Source organism: Gobius niger (genome assembly GCF_951799975.1).
Source record: "Gobius niger genome assembly, chromosome: 2".
Lineage (NCBI taxonomy): Eukaryota > Metazoa > Chordata > Actinopteri > Gobiiformes > Gobiidae > Gobius > Gobius niger.
Window position 1 is genome coordinate 26366366 of NC_136853.1, and position 17106 is coordinate 26383471.

The following is a 17106-nucleotide window of genomic DNA, read 5'->3' on the forward strand; positions in this document are numbered from 1 at the left end:
CTAATACATTTTTGTGATGCTCATTTATGGCAAATTTGAAGCGCTTGGAGAACCCTAAAGTGGACATGACAGATTTTAATGCTTTAGTAATTATGTGTGAATAATAATCATAGTTTTATTTCAGTGAAGCAGCCATTTATTTAAAAAAAAAGTTAGAAAGTCAAGATATTTTTTTTTATTTTTTATGATTCAGTAATTTCTCATTGGCATTGGCCAAAGAGTTGACTTAAAAGACTTGTTAGACTAGCACTGTTAACTCTATTTCACTTCCTGACAGTGTCCAAGAAGGAAGTGAAATAATAAAACATCATTAAAAAAATAAACTAACGAAGACCTGGTTACTTTTTTTTTTTTTTTTTTTTTTTTTAGCAAAAACTGAAGTATAAATGTGTGTAACTATATTTTAGCAAAAACTGTCTGACGTGTTTAAGCATAGTTTTCATACCCGTGTCCATGATCTCAGGACCGCCCTCGTGGCCACAGGAGAGCACAGCAGTCAACACACCGTCTCCATGGTAACAGCGTGGCGTCGGGAAGGTCGGACTCAGGTGCTACAGAAAATCGCCGTGAGTAATAACTCTAGTTATCTTCTCTCTTCTGATTTAAGACAATATTATATGAGCTGCTCCTGTAAACCCTCTGTGTTCGGATAAGGGTTAACATCTTTTCTTTGATTAAACGTTTTTGCAGCACTCTCATAGGAAACGGTTGCAGAGCTTGCTCCACTTTCTGTCACCCCCCAGTAGGGATCATCAAGTAGGCTTGCCGATCCCAAAGGCTTTCTACATTTCTAGTTTAGCATACATTAGTCTAAACATGTTGAACACAATATTCAAACATTTGGCTAAAAATAGTAAGTATAAAGAGTACTTTTGAAACGTTAGGCTAACTTGCTTACTGTTGTTTATATCAGGACTATAATGAGATCTCTGGGAATCTGTCTGCATTCTAATTTCTCTACACAGATCAATATTGCCGAATCCTGACTAAAATATGGCAGGGACATCACGGCACGATCACGAGATGGCCTTAAACTCTAAGAAGAAGCTAGCTGTGTGCAAAGACCCTGTGGAGCGACTCAGGCTGCAGTGCCTCATCAGGGGCTCCTCCGGCATCAAGGGGCTTGCCAGGTAAATGTTTGCTTTAAAAATGTGTCTGTGTCAGCTGTTTATCAGACTTTTCATGCAGAGGAGTAGCTCTGTAGGCAACGATTTGCTTTTTTCACAGTCTGAACGGCATGTTTTGCTTCTCTGTTGCTTTGTGGAAACCTTGGAACACACATCTTTATATTGGGCTGTACAAGGGGCAACGGCCATCATGCATGCCCAGTCCAAATAGCCCCTTACATGACTATAAATCTGTATTTGTTGTTTCCAAAGACACTAGTGTGGTGAGATGCAATTGGCTATATAACTGCTCCTAAATGATTGTGTGCTGTGGTTTTCCTCTGTTATGATGTTGTGAACAAGACTAGAGACTTGTCTCATCAGCTGCAGGATGTTTTCGTGTCTACTGTGAGTACCATTCAGCGCTGCTGCCGACGCTGTGGTTTGATTTTGTGCCGCACGAGTTAGTTCTGTGTAATGCACCTAAAAACTACTACACTATCAGAATGATTAATCAATCAATGGTTTTGTATAGCCCATTATCACAACAGGAGTGGCCTCACAGGGCTGCACCAAGCATTATGGTGATAAAACAGAAAAGTGAATAAGACAATGTAAAGCTTAGGCGAATGAAGTATCCAGACAATCATAAAGTCCAAATAAGTGTCAGCAGCAGGTGGTGACGAGCCGCATGGGTGTTCCCCGTCCTTAGACTCTCTACCCAGCGAGGGAAAACTTAGAAACCCAGCAGGAGAAATCATAAATCCTTATGGTCATATTGTGTGGTATTGTTCCTTTATGTGGCGTGCATCTGTAGTCTTTTTAATCTTTCATAACAAAATGAAAAATATATGTGTACCATGTTTTAAAGGAGTAAAATAATATTCCTAATTGAGACAAAAGCCTACAGAATCATAAATAATGTAAGGAATAAACCACAAGAATCCCATTAAAACAGGTCTAAATCAGGTCCAAACCTGGACTCGAAACTACAACAGTTAAGGACTAAATTAGAAGAACCTGGTGCAAAAAAATGACTAATCCAGCGCTACAGAACTGCACCAGACGAAACGTTGATGGTAACCCCGTCACTGCAAGGGAGCCCATCCGTTTCCAGCCAACCATTTTCTTCCACTTCAGCCTGTCCTTGGTCACAGAGGCAGCAGTCTGAGGAGAGATGTCCAGAATTCCCTATCCACGCCGCACATTTCCTCCAGCTCTTCTGGGGCGAACCCGAGGCATTCCAAGGTCAGCTGAAAGAGACGTAGTCCCTCCAGCGTGTCCCAGGTCATCCTGTGGGACAAGTGTCTCCTCAAATGGTTTCTAATAAAGTTTGATGAGGTACATTTTGATGCATTTTGCTTTTGTTCCAAACGTGATGATTATTAAGTGAACGTAGCTCCCAGGAGAGGGAAAGGTTGTGGATAACTGGCCTCAGTATCGGGATCATATGCCAAACATGTCTCACACTCACTGTATGCTGACTAACTGATGACTCGTGTGTGCCAGAATGTTCAAAATATTGGATGACAACAACAGTCGCAGTCTGGACTTCAAAGAGTTTGTGAAAGGCCTGAATGATTATGGGATCTTGATTGAGAAAGAGGAAGCCACAGCTCTATTTCAACAGTTTGACCAAGATAACAGTGGGACCATTGACTTTGAGGAATTTCTCATTACTCTTCGGGTAAACACAGTTGAAAAGAACAAATCGGAAAAATTGTAGTGCCTTATAACAAACTTGAATTGTTCCCTTGTTCCCCCACAGCCACCAATGTCAAAGGCCAGACAAGCGGTGGTCATGGAGGCATTTCGCAAGCTTGATAAGACAGGAGATGGAGTGATCACCGTAGAAGACCTCCGGGGTGTTTACAATGCCAAGTATCACCCCAAATATCAGAATGGGGAATGGACAGAGGATCAGGTTTTCCGAAAGTTTCTGGACAGCTTTGACTCACCTTCCGACAAGGACGGAAAAGTAAGAGATTTGCAGCATCAAACAGATCATAACATGAGTTTATATGTATTCACGAGAACGTCTTGACTGTGTTTTTCTGTTGGATTCATTACCACAGCTTTTGTTGTTTGTGCACTTCTCTTGCTGTTAACTGTGTGTTTGTTACGGTGTTATTCTCTGAAGGTAACCCAGGAAGAGTTTATAAATTATTATGCTGGTGTGAGTGCCTCCATTGACACAGATGTCTACTTTATTGTGATGATGAAAAGTGCTTGGAAAATTTGACCTTGCAACACAGTACGGTAATCATAGCACTTGACTCAGTAGGAGTAGCCAAAGGGGTGACTTAAAGCTCAATCAACTAGATGACTTGGGACTTGCAATGGGACTTGGGACCTTTCTTTACACTAGGTACAAAATACTGTATTTCCTTCTAACTTAAACCGGAGTGATAGTAGTAAATCATTGATTGGTATCTTTTACCACAGAAACATTGGTGATGGTTTTTTGTATGTGTTTGTGAGCCTTATGTCAGGGAGGGAACAAACATGTCACCGATTAACTGGTTTATCTTGAATTACAGGTGACCAAAGATGAGTTTATCAGCTACTACTCTGGGGTGAGCGCCTCCATTGACCGAGACGTCTACTTCATCCTCATGATGAGAAATGCATGGAGACTTTGACTTTAACTGTGTCGGATATTTTAACACTTTGTAGCTGAATGCAAGTAGCAGCAAATGTCCACGTAAAGGTGGGAAGTAATCATGTAGCTATATATACTTTTTTCATGGACACGGCCAGATTGTTTCAATTGTTCATTGTCCCATGATTCAGAAAATTGGTGAAAGGGTGGTGGAGAAAATTATGCAAACCATGGGGTGAATTGCCACAAATGGAGCTGGTGTGGAAGAGTAAAATACAGAAAAAAAACGTTGTTGTATTGTACTTTATTTTTATACGTTTATATTCAGTTGTTAATGTAGAAAATCTATTGCTTTAATTGTGACATACAAAAACAGATACATTTTTAAACTTGCTCCCTCCTGGATGTCCCAATAGAATAGACATCTAAGGGTTAAGGTCTCTGCTTTTTACCTATCCTTCCTTTATAAATAAACTAAATAAAGCCTGCTGCAAAATATATTGCATGTTCTTGTGTCATGAATAACAGCTCAGAGAATGAGGCGTTGGTTGTTTATAAAACAGTAAGAGCAGCTTTGAGTTCAGCATCAACTTCCCTCCTTCAACCACAGGGGATGTGGCGTCCGATAAATGTAGTTGAATGCGTTGACTCTTTAGGTATGAATGTTGAGATTTGGAGCAGCTTGGTGATGTTGAATGTCGATGTTCATTCATTGACACATCAACACTGGCAGCAAACAAACAAAACTATCGATAGGTTGTAGCACACAATTCGATAATGCAGTATAAATAAATGTAAATTATGTAACAAATGATCATGTACCTCAAAAACTGCCCAAACCGTGAGGCTTAAGAGCAGAACAGTTAACAGTTACATTCAGTGGAGGAACTACAGGAAAATGCTGAAGAGGTTTCCATAGTGTCAGGAAGCAGAATTGAGGACTTATGCGTGCAGTTTGCTCTAGCGCTTTATGTTGTGCTTTAGTTCTGTGCATAGGAATCTTTTAACAATATTTGTCAGTTCATAAGTAAAGATTTGCTTCACACAGTGCTATTTGAAAACTGTCAGTGTATAAACCTACAAAATATGAATGGTGTGCGATCGTATCAAAATGTGGCTGAATATTCCTTTGAAGAAGTACTTTTATCGACTGTAATTTACTGTGATTGATCGTCATAAGGCAAAACCTCCCATGCAGATCAAGTCACAATTAGTTTTATGGGGGCTGTTCCGTCAGCTGTCCCGGCTGTTCTGATCTGGTAGAAACTGGACATGGTGACATAGGAATTGTCCCGCACATTTTGTGCACAGTTGTGCTCAGTTGGGGGTGTCTCTGGTGCCTCTACATGGGGGCCAACATTCTCAATGGACAGACCATCACTCACGTCCTGTCCCTCTTCTGAGGTGCTGCTGTGGCTCAGCAGCTCCAGCTCCTCTGTCTCAGCACTGCTGGTGCTCAAGGAGGCGTCTGTGCTTTGAGTGGAAGTGGATAAGAGCTCATTTGTTCCAGCGGAAGATAGCACAGGCTCTTTCTCACTACAGGACGGTCCGGCTGACTGGCTCACACTGGTGTAGACATTCGGAGAAGAGAACTCCTTCTCCGGGATGAAGAACAATAACAGGGCCTGTGAAAGCCTTGATATGTTAATCATGAACAGCTATAAACCTTGTGGCATGTAGAATACTCACATTATTTGGTCTACCCATTTCCTCAAAAGTTGTTTTAGGATGTGGTATACTTGGCCACATGTAGGTCAGTATTCTATTGGAAGGATAAGATAAAGGAGAGCGACTAATAAAAATGTACATAATAATAATATACAATATAGTAATAATAATAATAATAATAATAATAATATAATACATTACAAGAACAACAAGCTACTCAAAACACTTCACTGTAGTCATTATTCACTCGTTATACATTCACTGTGTCCTTGGAGGTGATAAGCTACTATTGCGGCTACAGCCAGCTGCCCTGGGGTAGACTGACGGAGCGGAGGCTGCTAATTTGTCCCTCAGACCTCCGACTCATACAGGTGAGGCGGGATTTAAACCACCAACCTCCCCATTTGTAATTAATGAATAAGAATTACTTTCACTGGTACCTTGAGTAAAAAGTATTTGTGAATAATAATAATGCATAGCTTACTTTGTCATCCACAGGAACACCACAGCCACGACCATCACCACAACTGGAATGATACTCCACAAAAGGAAATGGAGGTTTTCTGACATTTCACCTATTACAAAAATCACAACAAACTATGCTTCAAGTTATCAAACCTTGAAGGAGGTAACTATCGAGCGCTTATTCATACCTTGGTCGGTGTCTTTTGCATCCATGGTGTGGAAGGTGTAGGGCTGGCTCCATTCACTCCACGTGCCCTGAAAGTGGGCCCTTGGTAGTGCCCGTGCCTTCACATGATACTGTGTGCCGCTGTGCAGATGATTCCGGCCGATGTTCATTGAGCCCGAGGTCATGTTATGAGTCTTTGATTTTTCATTTTGTTCAACACACAGATCAATAGCAGCAGGTTAAACATTTGTAAGGTGTATTTCTGAAGAAACCTTTGAAAGGCAGAAGAGGATGAGTGCCGTTACCATGTTGGTCTTCTCACTCCAGAGCTGAAGCTGAAAGCCCAGGTCGCTCTCCTTCAGGTAGTCCTTGTGGTACGGGGTTTTAACATAAACAAGAGCCTGGTCCTGGTTCAGAGTGACGTTATACACCTGAGGACTTTTTGGTTTGACTTTGGGAAAAAGCAGGACAAATGAAAATCATAAAACATTGAAATGGATTCACATTAAAATGTTTAATTGGCAAAGACCGTACTTATTGTTCTTAAATCAAGCACTCTCTCAATGCGGTGGCCTCTTTTAGACAGAACTGTCAGATTGACTGGCGAAACAGGTTTCAGTATATGGGAGCTCAAAGTGTCTCCGAACACCGCTACACACTTCTTCTTCACTCTACAGCAACTAAAACAACAAATAAGTGCTAGTTTTTAAGGCGGTTTTATCTCTTGCAATCTTAAAGGAACAGGCCACCGTTTTTCCATACTGAGATATGTTCTTATCTGAGCTTAGACGAGTTGATACGTACCTGTCTGGTCTTTGTGCGTGTGCTCAGTCATGCAAGAAGACTGAAAATGTTGTTAGTATTTAGCCTATAGTACTCCTTTTTATCCGACTTGAAAATCGATGTCGAAGAGCTTGGTCGCTTCTAACTTCACTCCCGTTTGGCCCCATAGAGGAGAAGAGGAGGAGAGGCTAAATGCTAACAACATCTTTGGTCTTTTTGTGTGACTGAGCGCACGCGTAAAGACCAGACAGGTACACATCATCTCGTCTTAGCTCAGGTAAGAACAGTATGGAAAAACGGTGGCCTGTTCCAAACTTTAAAAAAAAAACATCTTACCATGCAGTCATCTTCACTATGGTGTCAGCATCTTCATCCTCATCATCATCCAGAGCATCGTCCCTGGAGATGAGGCGACAACTTATGTTACTCCCTTCGTGCACACTGATGTGGGATGTGCAGGATACTGTAGGTTCTGGACAAAAACAGACTTAGTGGTAAACTTTGTGCAACTATGATATTTGTGTGTTGTGTTCTCACCCATGTCAGTGTCCACATCTCCACTCTGGGCCCGGGCTGTGGATGACAGCATCGCAGTCCAGAGCAGCAGCAGCAGCAGCAGCAGCATTGTCCATCAGCTAATGAACTGTCTCCAACTTCATCTGTGCTGCTCTCTGCCGCACTGAGCTTTTAAGCCCCACATGGGTGGAGACAAGACTCTTATTTACGCACACAGGAAGCCTGATATTCACAGGATGTTCAGTAAATGCTTTGTTTGATTGTTGCTGTTTGCCTCAACCTTGTGTCCCGTAAAAACGTTAATACATTTTTCCAATTGTCCAAATGCGCATCATAATTGAGATGTTGTCCTTTAAGCTTTGGGTGCTGAGAAGAATTAAGAATGACACACATTGGCGTGCTCAGTTTGGGATGTCTCAATATCACCCAGTGTGTCTGTGATGGTGTCAATGAATATATGAGAGACAGCAGTTGTATAATGCTATCAAGTTCAACATGTGCACTGTTTACTCTACATACAGTCTTATGCATGTTCATGAGCATTCACTGGCAAGAAGGTCCCACTGCCATGTCATTGCATTAGATAGACTGCAAGACACAGTCATTATGTGACCTACAATGTAAACACAGCATCTGAACCAGTGCGTCTAAACCACTTCCCGTAGCGAGTGATCTATTTTTCTTTGGGGCCAGGGTACAAGTCAGTGTTTACAATGAACTCAACTTGAGGACAGCAGACATGTCTGTCACTTAACATCGCAGCCATGAAGAGGTCCGGTCAACTGGGTCGGCTTTTCTGTGGTGGAAGAAACACTCAGTTTTCTTACTTAAGTAAAAGCACAGATACAAGAACAACAAATTTACTTAAAGGTGCATTATGTAACTTTTTATGCTTGAAAAAAGGTGTATATTAGTATGTATTTGACCGTAGTGGCTGAGCACCTGTATGAGTGGTCAGCATGACACCTTTACTTATGTAATTATACCACACAAAATCATCTTGGGGCCAGATTTGCCTCTTAATCATTGCCTGCCCCTGTTTAACAGTAAAGACTGTTCATTTCCTTGGAAAACCATAACATGATGGAAGCCTGTTTTGTAATCCATTGTTTTACTTTCTCTTTCATCAAACACAGCAGTGACGTACTTGTACAGATACATGGACTATTTCATAACAGTCCATAAAAGACTGAAACAACAGAATTAGTGATATAACCTCATCTGCTTGATGATATTTGGCCCCAGACCTTTGTCTAAATTCTTATTTTTTGTTTTGTTATAAAAATGTTTTATCCATTTATTGTACTTTTAATTAAAGAAACATTTTGCACAAAGTCATTCTTTTTGTCAGAAATGGGGGTGTGCTGTGTAGATATAGTTTCTCCTTTAAACATAGATGCACCTGTTTGCTGTTTTGGGCAGTATCCTAATGTGTAGATTCTATCTGCACTTGTGGTGGAAGCATGTCTCAGCAGGAATCAGCGGTGTTTTAGCACTTGAGTGCGTTTGTGGGTGACACCTGTGGTTCACTTGAATGCAGAGAATGAAACACAGTCAAATGAAATATGTTTTGATTTGGTAGATATGGCAACATATACATGCTACAATGTACTTCATGTATCTCTTTAACAACGTCCAGTAACTTAAGTTAAATCTGATCAAATAAACAAGGGTTGTTAATACACATAGTGCTTAATACACATAGTGCTTTGTGCAATTAGAGGCCATAAGTTTGCCTTGTTTGTACGAATGTGTGCCTGATCTAGAGTTGATTTACTGGTGGATTTTCTTACTTACTATAAAGAGGGGGAAAAATAAAGGATGGATGTTTTGAATGCAGGGTTTGACAGGGGAAGAGCAGCCAGGCTTTGACTGCTGTAAACCACATGGCTGAGGTTATATCTCACATTCTGCTGCGGTTCAGATTGGTTACCTCCCACTTTAGCAGAGATGGGAATCCATAATGCCACCTGTTTGAAGATGCAGATCCACAAAACGCGCTTTGGAGTCGCCTGGCATATATAGCGTTTGTATGAGGTCTTTAAGTCCTCAGTAAATGCAGATTCAGGATGTCCTTAAACACATATCTACTATGTGCATCTATTTCTGTCGCCTACGCCGGTACCTTCAAACCACAGAGCCAAATCTTGTAGTGATGTGAGCAAAGCCACACCAAATGAATGCACCTTTAAAGCTGCCACATGCGTTTCTTCTCTCAACATCCTCTGAAAGAGCTCTGAGCATCTATACCCAGCTCCTCAGAACTCCATCTGCACAATTTTGGCATCAGTGTTTGACATTGAGCATGTAGTCTATGCAAATTCTCGTTCTATAGAAATGTGTTGCAAGTTTTGCAAACAGAGGCTATGCTTCAGAAATGACTTGTCACCACATCCTCTTCCTTGAGTCATATTATTTATCTTCATCCCTTAAAAACACCAACAACTCCAAGCCAACTTTAATTAACATCTAGACACGAGCTTTATCAGGTCAGGACATGAGGGAAATCTTTGAACAAATCAAATGGTAAAGATTATTATATGTGACCAAGAAAAAATTGCGTGCGCAGAAAACACTCGAAATGATGTTTGTTTGAAATAAATGGTAATTGGCGATTCATTTTGATGGTTTTATGTTTTGATGCATGACTCATAGTGTAAAGTCCAGCTGACTTGGATGCAATTGACAGCAGTTCCCATTTGTTGCTGTTTAAGTGAAGAGTCCTGCAGCTGCAGCAACTGAACAAACCACGACCTGCCTCACAAACGGCTGACTGAGCTGCCATGAGAACCCTGCACAGAGCCAGCTCACACAACTGCACGCTCTCCTGTGCAACTCGTACATAACTCGTACATATTCACTATCATAGGATGATCTGGATATCTGACGCAAGCGCAGACAATCTTTTCCACATACATACATACACATACAGTTGTGGTCAAAAGTTTACGTACCTACATTTACATAATATATATCTTTTTGGCCATTTTTCAGAGAATATTAATGAAAATACAAAAGATTTGTTTCCACTCATAGTTAGTGTTTGTGTGAACCCTGTTATGGTGAAACAACTGAGTTTACTCTTTTTTAAATCATAATGACAAAATAAACTCCCAAAGTGACCCTGACATACCACTTCTTAATGCTGTGTCTTTCCCCTTTAACATCAATCACAGCTTGGATTCTTTTGTGGTAGTTGTGGATGGGCCTCTTTATTTCTTCCAAAGGTAAAAATGTCAATTATTTTTGGCTCCAGTTCCTGTAAATTCCTGGGCTGTCCTGCATGAGTGGCTCAATGGTACTGAGGTCAGGAGACTGAGATGTCCACTCCAGATCCTTCACTTTATTCTGCTGTAGCCAATGAAGTGAGAGGCCCATGCACGGTAGCGCAGCGGTTAGCGCCTCCGCTTCACAGCTAGAAGGTCCCGGGTTTGATTCCCACCAGGACGGGGCCTTTCTGTGTGGAGTTTGCATGTTCTCCCTGTGTCTGTGTAGGTTTCCTCCGGGTACTCCGGTTTCCCCTACCACTAAAAACATGTAGAACAGGTGAATCCTCCAGCCAGGTGATTCTGACCATCAGCCTGGCTCCACATCATGGAGATGGGTCCCCAGGCGCGACACTGCCGTCGACCACTGCTCCTTATGAGTTGCCCCAGCGGCATCAAAGGATGGGTTAAATGCAGAGGACAAATTTCCCTATGGGGACAATAAAGTAAACACAAACAAACAAAGAAACAAGACATGGCCTTGTGCTTTGGATTGTTGTCAAGTGCGTCCCATGCACAGCTTCCAGGATGATGATGAATGACACTTTTCCTCCTTCCTATTCTTTAATAACATGCATTATTCATCCTGAAATCAACTTTGACCAAGTTTCCTGTAGCTCACACATCCCAAAACATCAGTGATCCACCTCCGTGTTTCACTGTAATGGTGCACCGTTCATCACAGGCCTTGAGAATTTACCAAATGTAACGCTTATGTTTATGGCCAAAAAGTCCCATTTTGGTTTCATCATTCCAGTGTTAATTTCGTCGACTAAAATATTTAGTCTTAATTTTAGTCAAAGTGTTATTTTTGACGACTAAAATTGGACTAAAACTAAATCAAAACTTTTCAGGAGACTAAAACTATGACTAAAATGTCCAGATATTTTAGTCGACTAAAATTCTAAATAAAAATGAAAAGGAGAGACTAAAATCATCCAAACTTCTATTGACCGTCTGAAAAAGCCTCATATCATTTAAATTCACTGCCAAAGGATCAGCTCTGAGCTTTATTCATGTGGAAGCAGCTCCATGAAGTCGAGGACCACAATTAAATATGATTATAATGAATATTATAAATATAAGTCGACTAAATTAGTCCTCATTTTAGTCGACTAAATTGACATGCAATTTTAGTCGACTAAAACTAGACTAAAATTGAAACGTTTTTTTTTGACTAAATCTTGACTAAAATCAAATTACATTTTAGTCAAAAGACTAAGACTAAAACTAAAATAAAATATGTTGTCAAAATTAACACTGCATCATTCCAAATGACATTGTTTCAGAAATGTTGAGGCTTGTCTCTGTGCTGTTTGGCATATTGAAAGCAGTGACTTTGTGGCATTTGCGAAGTAATAATCAACTGCCACTTTATTGTGCATCTTGAAACAGCTACACCACTGTTTGTTTGAGAGTGTACTGTATTTCAGATGAAACTACCTCTTGGTTTTTGTTGGTAGACCTGGTTTCAACAACTGTCAATACTCTCAGTACCATGGATATCTTTTTTTTAATATATCCCTGTCCCGTTTTATACAGTTCAACTACCTCTTCACGCAGATCCTTTGACAATTCTTTTTCTTTCCCCATGATTCAGAAACCAGAAACGTCAGTGCAGCTCTGGATGAAAGAAGCAAGGGTTTGTCAGGAGCCCAAAAACTCACTGACCTTTGATCCACACAATAATTACAAACACAGGTCACAGGTGAGGGTGCTGACCTTTAGTAGCCATTTAAGTCGACTTGTGTGCACATTATCTGGCCAATATTATTTTTGCATTAGGATTTAACTACTGAATGTGCTATCATTCATATTCTGGGTCTGTAAAAAATCTACACTGTGTGCAGGGAGAGGTTGTCTCATGTAATTTATTATTTTCACAATTTTGAAGGCAGCAGTAAAGTTATCATTTGCCTGTTCTGTGATCTGTGAAGTGTACAGGACAGAGATGAGAGTATGACATGGCTTATGATTAGTTTCAGTACGGGCTTCATTTTCCAAACATAAAGAACTACTTCAAATCAGATGTAAATGTACTTTCATAGATAATATGCAACATTTGAAAGGATACTTTACAGATCAAATCTGTTCCTGGCAAACACATAAATTACAGAAATATACTTTACTGCTGAATGTAGGCATGCAGTCAAAGTAATTATTATCAAATATTCATGTCAAACAAAATACTATTTGCAACGTTTTATATTAGGGGGTGCTCATTTAATAATAATAAGGTAATATGGTATTAATAAGCAGAAGTAATTAATGGGCCATGAATAATATACTTGTGAAGATATTAATAAGCTGCTCATTGTATTATCAACTACAATGATAATAGACTTATTCAAGGCCAACCCTGATCTTAACCCTAACTCTGAACAGATTACTTGTGCTTCTTAATAATTAACAAGCACCTCTTAATATAAAGCAATACCCACTATTCTACATGCGTCTGTTAGACTGTTGATTATTGTACATGTGCAAACATTACTCTCCGTCCTTTTACTGTTTGAGCTATTTGAGATGAGAACTCCAAGTGTAGTGTTGAAAGTCAATATAAAACGTGCCAGCAGAGGGCACTGCATCTCCCGATTTGTTATTGAGTCAAATCAAAGGATCAGAGAAAACAGTGAAAACTACATTGTGCATTTGTATCAACATAAAGACATCCATTAAGCAAAAGACACACATGTAAGTGAGTGGCATTTTAAACGATACATTAACCACTCTTGGATAAGGCAGTACAACATGAGGAAAAATAAAACAGGAAATGTCTAGATTCGTTTTACGATTCCAATTGGCAAAAACCCATACATTTACATCGCATCATTGATCTGCCATAGTCAGACACAGCTTTCCTTCTTTACTGTCCAGTCCAAGACTTTATTTCACCTGCTCATCCTCTTTGGTATCAGGCCCGGTCAACTTCAGTCTGGGATGTTTTACAATGGATACACTACTAATGCTGTGAGTTGAGAGATGAAATTTCACAAACCATCTTCTAAACAGTTCTTCAACAGCACAAAGTGCTTGTAGAAGAGTAAACTTGTCCTTTGTCCGTGCCACTGGAGGATATAACTGTCTTTCTCTGCACCTTGCAGCCTTTTCATGCCATGGCTGTGTCTCCACTTGAGTTTGTGCTGGATCAGACCCTGCTGATAAAGTCCAGGCCGAGAGAAGCGGGGATGTGCAGGGTATCGAGGCTCAGAGCGGAGGGAGTGTACGGAAAGAGAACAGGGAAAATGTGTTTTGTGTCCACCAGGAGCTGCTGAGGGTCGTTTCTGTCCTGCAGTAGACTCTGTAGACACATTCATGTTAGTGTAATACACCACCAGGGGTGTCAACAATATTCCAGTATTATTATATAGGGTAGGGTATTCATGTCACAGATCTGAAGTGAACATGTTGAAATCAATGAATGGTATGACAAACTAAGTCATCAGTGCTAGTGCAGCCTCCAGTATTTAAAGCTCAGTGACTGAACTGTGGGGGTTCTTAGTTTTCAATTGAGTTATGGCATACGGCATAGTAATGTTTGCTATGTGCAGCTAACCTCTGGGCAAGGTCGCCCTCGATCAACAGATATTTTTCTACTTAGAGATTAAGTAAAAAGAAAAAAGCAGGCGATTCTTATGCCTGTGTCCTCATATGCAGTTGAAGGCAAACAAAGGGAATTATTCAAATCGTGTAGCAAAGTAAAATAGTAGGACTTACCTGGATGCTACGAATGAATGACACAGTGACTCTTTCTTCAAACTCATTCAGTGGTGTATAGAGGTTTAGGATTTTCACAATCTATGAACACAAGAGGAGGTATGAGGGAAGCTTTGCCAGGTTTAATCTATTTTTAAGGCAGTCTCTCTATGAACCTGTTGTGTGGTGAGGGCAGAGCAGAGTGAACAGATCGCCTCTGCATCCTGGGACGTCTTCTTCTTGACCTGCAGTAACTGAGCAGCCTGAATGATGGGCTCCAGCATTGCAGCTGCTTTACTCTGGAACAAGTTATTTCCCCTGAGCCACTCCTCCATCTGACTGGTGTTGTACCTACATGAAATACAAAAACCATCAGCACTCTGCATGAAAACGAGAATGATCTAATTGTGATAGTTCTAACATAGCCCTGTTTTTTGGACCAATAAAGCGATGCCTGATTCGGACATGCTTTACTTGTGGCAGTACCTGAGCTGCATGCCTGTACTCCAGGAGCACACGTCTTTGCGCAGCAGCAGGTTGTTGAGGGTGAAAGCGTTTATGCAGTGGAACAGCTGTCGGACCACCTGCCCAATGATCTCAGGGTCCAGGCCGTGCTCCCTCATGATGCTGTGAAACTGTCCTAGTTGCCGGATCAGGGCGTCCAATGTGTAGCTGGAGGGGCCACTGCCGTCATTGTCCATGCTGGAGGAGCGGTTCCTATACCCCGTGGGCTTCACTGCGGCCAGGCTCGGGATGCTTTCACTTTCCAACATAGCAGACACTACACATACAAAGCAAAGCAGGTTTTTCCTTCAAAAGCCAATTCACACAACTTAATTTACACATGCACAGTGAAACAGAACCATTTATTGTCCAAGTCAAGGCCTGTCTCATGAGAAACTTACCAATCATTGGCTGTAAGAGGCCTTCAGCCACTTTGATGAGCTGTTGGTAGATCTGAATGGAGAGGTCGCTCAGCACCTGTCTGTATTCAGCCAGGTCAAAGTTTTTCAAACAGTGCTCATTCTGTTTCAGAGAGTTCTGGGTCATGAACGCCTGAATAACGGCAGATAAAAACACAATCAAATGTGCATCACAGTATCAGTCAATAATTTTTTTTTAAATTATTTTATTCTGGCTATTTATAAAACATCCAGACACTGACCTCATCACCACTGTACTGCTTCAGACAATGGAGGAGGCGGCTTGTATTGGCCAGCCAGAAGGATGTCATCTCAAAATCATCATTGTTTTTCTGCAAAACATGATCTTGTTCAAAACAACTGTAGACAGTCAGTCAAAATGTATTGCTGCTGTTCTTTCTTTTACCTTCAGGACCTTCTTTATAGAGTTTATTGTGGAGGTGAGCAGAGACTCCACTTTCTGGTCGTCATTGATATAGTCTGCATGCCGAATGCACATGAAGAGGATGTACGCAGGCAAACAAGGAACTGTAGCTGAGACAATGCTGGGCCTGATGTCTGAAAACATTTCACAGTAAGAGTTGAATCATTTAATGCTCTTTCAGCAAATAGGAAATATGTTGAGTTATTCACCAGTGATGAGAGATTTGATAAGAAGCGCCTCATCGTCTTTGCTGTATTCAAGCATTCCCTCAAAGTCTTTCTCTTTACGTTGCACTGTCACCTGCCGACTCAGTTCAGGTTTCGCTCTGCTCAACTGAGCGGCAGCGGCCTGTAATGCTGCACAGCAGAGATAAAATGTAATATAAAATAATATATGTAAACGGACAGAAAAAGCCTATTCCTACCTTCAAGCTCTTGGACTTTCTTCATATAGATCCTCAGTTGCTTTTTCAGCTTCTTTTCGTTCTTTTCCAACTTTTCAACCAACTCTTTGAGATCCTGCAACAACAGGAGAGACCACACAATGAAAGGTGTGTCGAGAGTCTTTTCACTATAGTGTGTCCCGGGACAGTGGTGATGACCTCACCAGGTTGTCATTGGTGAGACGAGTGATTTCTTGTTGGACGCTGTACTCCACCTGTGCCTCTGGGGACAGAGACATGGTGTAGTTCAGGATTTCCTGTTTTTTCTCAATGTCGTCCTTTAGCAACTCGATCTGAGTGTGCAGCGCCTCCAGCTCATCTTTGTGCTGCCTGGACTGAGTCTGGAGCTGAGCCTCCAGAAGCCTGATGGGAGCAGGAAGACATAAGACAAAGTCTTCCAAACTACTTTTCACACCCAAGTGAAATAAACACATTAAGTTATGGAAGCTACATAGTGACCACATACTTCCTAGTGCAAAACAGTCTAATGAGAAAAAGAGTAAAGAAGTCACAGCACAGCAAAGAGGCGCCAACAAAAGCATTAAGCAAAACATCAGAGACCTGGCCACTTGTTTTAGGCCCTGGTAAGCCAAACCGAGCTCCCCATCTTCATTCAAATAACACCAGTCCTGTGCTTTACTGAAGTCCATTAAGGAAGCAGGGAAAACAGCAGTAATAGAAAATAATTAATGAAGCATGAAACATGAGTACAAGGAAGCAGAAGTATGAGCAGCAAAGTAAACGACAGGACAGTAAGCATTTTTAGCCAAGTGGATAAGGACACTTACTTCTTAGACTCGCACAATCCCTGATAGGCTTTCATTGCCTCTTCTTTATCAATGGGCTCTTTACTGTTGTTCAGCTCAGGCATTTCAGTGCGCTCCTGGTGAAAGTGGATGAAGGAGCATTTACTAGTAACATTAACATGAATCTACGCTGCATGTTGGTAAAAGCAACAGCGCCACAGTGTGACGAGGGATCACGTTTAAAAGCAGTAAGTCTGTGAGAATAGGGCCGCACTATTAAGGTAATGTCCTGTGTACATGTCA

General features: G+C 41.1%; 3 protein-coding genes across 4 annotated transcripts in view; 1 reads left to right on the forward strand and 2 right to left on the reverse strand.

Annotated features, from left to right (window-relative positions):
• The first annotated feature begins 477 nt into the window (after positions 1-477).
• Positions 478-4090, forward strand: capslb (calcyphosine-like b). Of its 2 annotated transcripts, XM_079551759.1 has the most exons (6): positions 478-566; positions 966-1130; positions 2616-2793; positions 2875-3084; positions 3247-3365; positions 3647-3742. In XM_079551759.1, exons 2-5 carry the CDS (start codon positions 994-996, stop codon positions 3346-3348), a joined length of 627 nt encoding a protein of 208 aa, XP_079407885.1. In that variant the 5' UTR covers positions 478-566; positions 966-993; the 3' UTR covers positions 3349-3365; positions 3647-3742. The 2 variants fall into 2 exon arrangements, with proteins under 2 accessions (XP_079407885.1, XP_079407884.1); XM_079551758.1 differs by lacking the exon at positions 3247-3365 and having other exon boundaries at positions 3647-4090.
• Positions 4091-4875: 785 nt separating this feature from the next.
• On the reverse strand, positions 4876-6842 carry il7r (interleukin 7 receptor; the record flags this gene model as incomplete). The annotated part of the gene is made up of 5 exons (XM_079551413.1): positions 4876-5366; positions 5995-6201; positions 6313-6458; positions 6542-6687; positions 6829-6842. The coding sequence occupies 5 exons, from the start codon at positions 6840-6842 to the stop codon at positions 4908-4910; spliced, it is 972 nt and encodes a 323-aa protein (XP_079407539.1). The 3' UTR covers positions 4876-4907.
• A 5831-nt stretch (positions 6843-12673) lies between these two features.
• myo5b (myosin VB) overlaps positions 12674-17106 on the reverse strand; it is a 28224-nt gene continuing 23791 nt past the window's right edge. The window contains exons 28-39 of the mRNA XM_079551907.1: positions 16846-16940; positions 16619-16696; positions 16222-16420; positions 16040-16133; positions 15825-15971; positions 15598-15749; positions 15434-15523; positions 15174-15324; positions 14755-15049; positions 14445-14619; positions 14290-14370; positions 12674-13873 (exon numbers count right to left, since the gene is read on the reverse strand). Of these exons, the coding sequence (XP_079408033.1) occupies positions 13721-13873; positions 14290-14370; positions 14445-14619; positions 14755-15049; positions 15174-15324; positions 15434-15523; positions 15598-15749; positions 15825-15971; positions 16040-16133; positions 16222-16420; positions 16619-16696; positions 16846-16940 (1710 nt within the window). The 3' untranslated portion in view covers positions 12674-13720. The remainder of the gene's footprint in view (positions 13874-14289; positions 14371-14444; positions 14620-14754; positions 15050-15173; positions 15325-15433; positions 15524-15597; positions 15750-15824; positions 15972-16039; positions 16134-16221; positions 16421-16618; positions 16697-16845; positions 16941-17106) is intronic.